This window comes from Hordeum vulgare, chromosome 1H, assembly GCF_904849725.1.
Source record: "Hordeum vulgare subsp. vulgare chromosome 1H, MorexV3_pseudomolecules_assembly, whole genome shotgun sequence".
In the NCBI taxonomy this organism is placed as follows: Eukaryota; Viridiplantae; Streptophyta; class Magnoliopsida; order Poales; family Poaceae; genus Hordeum; species Hordeum vulgare.
In genome coordinates, this window is record NC_058518.1 from 362,780,726 (window position 1) to 362,787,202 (window position 6,477).

The following is a 6,477-nucleotide window of genomic DNA, read 5'->3' on the forward strand; positions in this document are numbered from 1 at the left end:
AGTTTGGTAAAATGTATATCAATATTTTTTTTAAACATTTTCGACAATGTATAATAAGATGAATTACATATTTTAGATTGGAAAAACTTTTTGCGAAGGACTTAGTTGAGATACTTGTTAATAATGTTGAAACTTTCGATGCGGATTTTTTGGAATATGGGTGTAGGCGTACTCGATTAAGCATAATGGGTAAAAATTTAAATAAAAGAATGATTTTTTTGGCGACAAACATAGCTATCATAGTACTCACGTATAAAGTTTCCGGATGAAATGAGCTATGTCTTATTTTGAGAAAAAAAATAAACAAAAGTGCAACTATATGGCAATGGATAGTGGAATTTATATAGTATTGATTCTTTTGTTTTTTGCTCGGAATACGGCATATGTGCTTTTACCTAGCCAAACGTTTCAAAAATATTTGACAAGTTTTTGATTTATCTTTTCAATTTGAATGCGTATAAACCCATATTTCGTTGTTCGCCAAAATTTCAACTAAAAAAAGTTCAAAATTTTCATAGCGCTAACACCCCCCGAGCTTGCCCGCGAACGCACACCAATTTTTGGCGCTCACACAGTTTTGAGTGGCATTGTCTCATTTGTCCTCGTCGCACAAAAGGACACCTCCCCACATTAAGGGTATTTTGGTAAAAAATCCCCAGTGGACAAGCTTAGTAATCCTATCCATTTGTGTAGCGCCGCCAATTCTTCTGATTCACCCCCAAATCGCCAAACCCCAGGATCTCCGTCCCAAACACCGCTCCAACACCCACCATCTCGTAGAGGAGGAATCACCCGCTAGTCGTGCCGTCGAGGAGAAGCCGCCGCCTGCGATACCTCCGATGCTCGCGTCATTAAGGACGCCGCCACCTGTGCCTCCAAAAGATGGCGTCGGTGCTTGTGCCGTTGGGACAACGCCAGATCTGGCTGGTCTCGTCCCCAACATCCAACATCTCTTCCTCACCAAATTCTCTTACAAGACCTCCCGGTCGATGCAGCATGTCACCGATGTCGCCGCCGCCTTTAGCATCTCCAAGATCTGGGTGGACTCAGTGTCGTGTTTGCCCGGGACCGCCAGATCTGGCGCTCTCTCCCAGCGATTTCTCCCTCTCTTCTCCATTGTTGGCCAGGCCAAGATCCGTTCCTCCATGCTAGTAGTGCCAGGCCTGTTAACCCCGCCCCGAGTGCTCCTCCTCCCCAGAATGCTACGTCAACAAGCTGGTAATTTCCATGTTCCCTCTCCCTGTCCTCTGTCTCCATTAGGCCACTCAAAATCTCGTTGAATTGTTGATTACTCCTTCCTTTTACATTGACTGTTGTCCAGGCTGGATCGATGTTGTGCATGTATTTAATTGCTTTTGTTTTTTGTTAGCCACTCCGTCCTCCCCAAGTATGTATGTAGTATTTCTTTGTATTAGGCCTATGATTTTTGTTGGTCGGAGGCCTATGATTTACGACTGCAGTACTGGCCCATTGCTCAAGTCACTACAGGAATCGGGCATTTTGCCATCACGAGTGTACATACGGCAAAGAAAGAATTACAGACGGCAACAATTTTGCCGTCAGCCCATGACGGCAAACAATGTCGTCAGCCCATGTGCCCGCAAAGGAAATTTTTACTGTCAGCATTTGTTCCGGAAGACGGCAAAATTATTGCCGTTAGTACAAACGCTTTGCCGTCATCTATTATAAGATAGACGGCAAAAAAAGCACTCTGACAGAACCTCCCACTAACGGACGGCGTCAATTTTTTGCCGTCAGCCGGACCAAAATGCCAGACGGCAAAAAAAAATGTTTGCCGTCATCTGTTGCTAATACTAGACGGCAATTTTGTTTGTTTACTTAAGAAATATAAATAACAATCCACGAGAGAGGCATGAGTAAATGGTCGAAGGCGTAGACAAAATCTTCCATTGAGATTTCACAACCAATAGTATTAAGAACGAACAAATATTACAAGAGAGAGCCAGATTTACACATTACATCCATCGCTCACTGATGCAAGAAACAAAATACTACTAGTATATTTCAACATCCATTGTCGCTCATTATTTCACACAGAAGAACAATAACACACTCGCCGCCGGAAGTGGAGGGTTCTGCGCGACCGGGGAGGCGAGTTCTGTGCCGCTAGCACACAAGGGGCCGACGAGGTGGACGGAGGAGTGGAGGTACCCCGGCAGGAAGGATGGGAGGTGCCCCGGCAGGAAGGAGGAGGATCCATGGCCACCTGACCCAGCTCCCCGAGCCATGCTCGCAAGCACGAAACGCCCGCTTGAGCCGCTGGCCCACCTGGCCACCACCCTCGCCCGTGGCGGCGGCCGGTGGGGGCGACCGGTGGGGAAGTGCAGCGGCGGCCGTTGGATCTGGTCGCGGAATCCCGGATCCATTGGACCTTGCCCACTCCGTCAACCCATGTCCGCCGCCTGCAGAGGAGAGCAGCCGAGGAGGAGTCCTGCAGATCGAGAGAAGGGAGATAGTGAGGAAGAGGAGACCAAAGGAGACGGATGCCGGCGACGCGTCGAGGCGGGCGATGTGACGAGCACGCCGGAGGTGGGAGGTGCCAGGCGGCCCGCATGCCATCGCCCCCAGCCATGTCTCCCTGTGTGCGCCAGTCACCAGCCCGCGCACCAGCAATCCGGCCTGTCAGCGCCGGCCTCCCGCACCATCCGTCGGCCTCGCTTGCCGCTGCCAGGGTGGTGGGCGCAAGGGGTGGGGGCGCCGCCGCCGGCGACCTGATCAGGAGCGTGGGTGGTGGTGCGTCGGTGGTAGAGGTGGGTGGTCGGGCACCAGAGGGAGGGGGCGGTGGGCGTCGGAGGTACGGGTGGTGGGTGGTCGGCGCGGGGGTGGCGGCGACGAGAGTCCAGGTCGCCGTAGACGTGAGGTGGAGGGAGCGTGGTGGGGTGGGGGGAAGAGATCGATCTAGATCCACATCATTCGTGCGTGAGGGAAGACGTGAGGTGGGGTGGGTCGGTGGGGTGGTTGATGGAGACATGAGGTGGGGTGGGGATGTGGGTGGGTGGGCTGGTGGGGTGGGGATCCATATGGTGGTGCTGTGGGAATGTGTGTGCGGTGTGGATGATGCCATGTCATCGATCCACGAGAGGAATCCGTGTGGTGTGCTTCTTCTTTGCCGTCATCAGTTTTTAGTACAGACGGCAAAATTTGCCTTTGCCGTCATCTGTTTCTATTACAGACGGCAAAATCTGTCTTTGCCGTCATCTCTTTTGATCACAGATGGCAAAATCTGTCTTTGCCGTCATCTGTTTCTATTACAGACGACAAAATCTGTCTTTGCCGTCATCTGTTTTTATCACAGACGGCAAAATATTTTTGCCGTCATCTATTTCTATTACAGACAGCAAAATATTCCTTTGCCGTCAGCAATTTTTACTACAGACGGCAAAATATGTCTTTACCATCAGTCATTCTTTGACGTCAACAGTTTTTTATTATAGACGGCAAAAATGGTCTTTGCTGTCATCCACGATGAAAAGCTGACGGCAAAGATCTTCAAAGACGGCAAATTACCTGATTCCCGTAGTGAGTAGTAGGAGATATATGCATTGTCGTAGTAGTAGGAGTTATCCTGGTTTCCATCGCCGTAAGCCCGTAACTCACGCGTTGACTCGCAGGAATAAGAAACAAACACATCCATCCCAATTCTCCATCACGCACGCAGCAGGCGCCGCCTTCTCGTCTGACTACCAGACATGTGCAGATGAACCGCAAGAGCTTTCATAAGGAGGAGGTCCGGATGTCATGTGTTATGCACGCCGGAGATCAGCGGCGGATCGGTTCTGTTCTGTGTCGTCAGGTGAAGGTTGCCGGCCGATCAGAATCTTCCAGTATTTGTACAATTATTAATCGTTCTAATTCTGTGGTTTAATACTGATGTTCATGTGTTGCAGCAGATCTCAAGCAAAGAACAAGATTCTGGATGCCGCTCATTGTGGTTACTTTATAGAAGAACAGAGCAATGACTGCACAACTGGGTAATCAATTCTTAATTTAATCATTTGCACAGCACTATCACGGCACCGTAGATATAGTTTTCAAAGGTATAAAGTTATTTAAGTATTGAAATAATGAAGACATATTTTGCACATCACTTGTATCAATTTGCTCATCTATCTAATTTCTCATATACACTTATTTGTAGTAACAGACTTACCATAGTCATTACAATAAATCAAAATGTGAATCCAACTATGCATTTTGAATGCAAATTTTTTTAGGACTATTCCTGGAGTTTTCTATCCCTTTTGAAACATATAATAATATATACTCCTAAAGGTTTATATGTGCTAGAGAATAGTTTGATTCACACTGATACTTGGACCTTATGCGCGTTCAGTGCAAAGCCCACTAAAACTTATCAAGGCTTTCAACCCATTGTATAAGCGGTAGGACCTGATCTGTGCCAACCATCTTCCCTTGCCTCGTTGGTTTTGCAAGTCGGGCAGCTGGTAGGAAAACAGTGCCCACGATTACAAATAATGTTCCGTATCGTCCAAAACCTAGCATCCAGAAAGGCTGTGTCTTACTGACTTGTTATGCTGTTCTGTTCGGTCATTCATTTGATCTGCTCTAGTTTTAGGTCCTTTAGTATGTTTCTGCTAGTGTAGCTGTTTTTGAATTTTGTATACTGGTTTATTTAGTTCCTTAGAAATTAGATCATATGATGAGATTAATGACTACTACCTGTCAATTCTCAAGTTCTCTGTAAGCACACGGCAACAAACCCCATCAATAATGGGAGGTGCCGCTGCTCCCGATCCATTTGTAAAACAATTCTCCAGGCCTGGGTCAAAAACTTCTCCACATTGCTGTAGCTTATTTTCTTTGTGTGTTTTTCCCATAGGGTTACCCCCCTCTGTGTAAAACTCCCTGTAAAGAAATTATTGATCGTGTAAGCAATTTAATGGAAATCGTTCAGGCGGGCAGTCGCCACCCGTAGACATTTTAAAAAAAGTTCAGCTTAGTAGGTGCGGTATTGAAATGCAGTCTGTGAAATACTGAATATATGGAGCCACCTAAACTACAAAAACCAGATGCTTACTAATGCCATTCCATTAGTTAAATTATAGCTTCACGGGTTAAGCCAAGTGTTTGTTTAGCGAGTATCCACGTCCTATCTGTATGTAACCTTAGTCCACTGCTTGCATTTGCTTGCTTGATTGATCATGTCACTGCTTTGGTTTTGCGCCTTTGCAAAACTACCAGGAGATGGCTAGACATTTTCTTGAAGTAGTTATATATTTTTCCCTGTGCTTGCTCAACTCATTGCCTATGAAATGTGCAGGATACATAAAGCATATTCCAGGGCGTCCCCAAAGAAAATGGTTCCTTCAGTTCAAAGGTATTCAGAATTTTCATGCTTCCCTAATCGTTTCTAAGTTAAGTTTAGATGTTTTACACTTTTTTTTGCCGTGATCAAAGTTGTATCACTACCTGTTTTAGTTGTTTTCTCGTATAAATGTGACAATCAAACGTAATACTTCAAGAAGTTCAGGCTTTATATGATACAAGAGTGGCAAGGGGAGAAACACAAAACTGTTCTTTGGCTAATATTTTAATTTTAATATCAGGTCCTTCATAGAATGTTGGGTTAAAAAGATGGCAGAAGAAGAAATTAGAGCTCTGCATATAGATAGCTATTGGGTCATTTAAACAACATAATGCTGAAAATTATGTCATGTGGAAGAACTGCAGGAAACCATATAGGGGTAACAATGCAAGTTTACTGTGGTGTCTAGTTGAGTTGATCGGTCCCTTTGGCTCACGAGTCCAGAACAGTACAACTTAAATCATCTTACTGTGCCCAGTTTCAGTGATTTTGAAGAGCTGGAAGTAGCATCTGATGTTCTCTCATATGAAGAACATAGGCTTCTAAAGCGTTTTGTCCATGTCTAATTAAATCTTGATCCTGTAGTACTTTCTGTTTGAGAAATAGACATTGAGGATCACTTTTACATATATTTTATCAACCCTGTTGGGATGCTTTGCAGGAGATACTGAACATAATTCCTGACCCGTGATAACAGTTTTTTTGCCTTATCTCCATCTCAGAAATTTATCGGCCTGGCCTGGGAAGATAATGGAGACTGCTACACATGTTCCTTCGTTCCTCCGGAGCAGTAAAGAAGATATGGCAGCTGGGGCTTTAATTGTATCACCTACACTTAGTATACACACATGAATATAGTTACAAGTCAAATCACATATTGTGCTCATTTCACAATGTAATGTAGGACCAGTTAACTGTTAGTCATTGTAACATGTTTGACTGAGATGAAGCTTCATTGCACCTTTCATTCTCTTTATGTGCTCATTTTAGTAATAGTTACTAGGTTCTAGGAATGGAGTTGTAACAATGATGAAGCTTCATTGTAACTGGATTTGTAGTGGAGTTGAAGGCCGAACTATTTTATGTGGTGCATGTTTGTAAAGTTTCTGCAATGATGCTTATTGCTTAAA

The 6,477-nt window shown here is 45.0% G+C and overlaps 1 protein-coding gene across 1 annotated transcript; it reads left to right on the top strand.

Moving 5' to 3' along the window:
• Positions 1-706: 706 nt before the first annotated feature.
• LOC123411084 lies at positions 707-6,477 on the top strand. The gene is made up of 5 exons (XM_045104006.1): positions 707-1,218; positions 3,633-3,814; positions 3,912-3,992; positions 5,303-5,359; positions 6,070-6,477. Exons 1-3 carry the CDS (start codon positions 840-842, stop codon positions 3,978-3,980), a joined length of 630 nt encoding a protein of 209 aa, XP_044959941.1. The 5' UTR covers positions 707-839; the 3' UTR covers positions 3,981-3,992; positions 5,303-5,359; positions 6,070-6,477.

Coding starts and splice junctions, on each gene's coding strand:
- LOC123411084 (XM_045104006.1), top strand. CDS start 840: ATGCTCGCGTCATTAAGGACGCCGCCACCTGTGCCTCCAAAAGATGGC. Junction 1,219..3,632: donor AATGCTACGTCAACAAGCTG/GTAATTTCCATG, acceptor GTTGACTCGCAG/GAATAAGAAACAAACACATC. Junction 3,815..3,911: donor GTTCTGTTCTGTGTCGTCAG/GTGAAGGTTGCC, acceptor GTGTTGCAGCAG/ATCTCAAGCAAAGAACAAGA.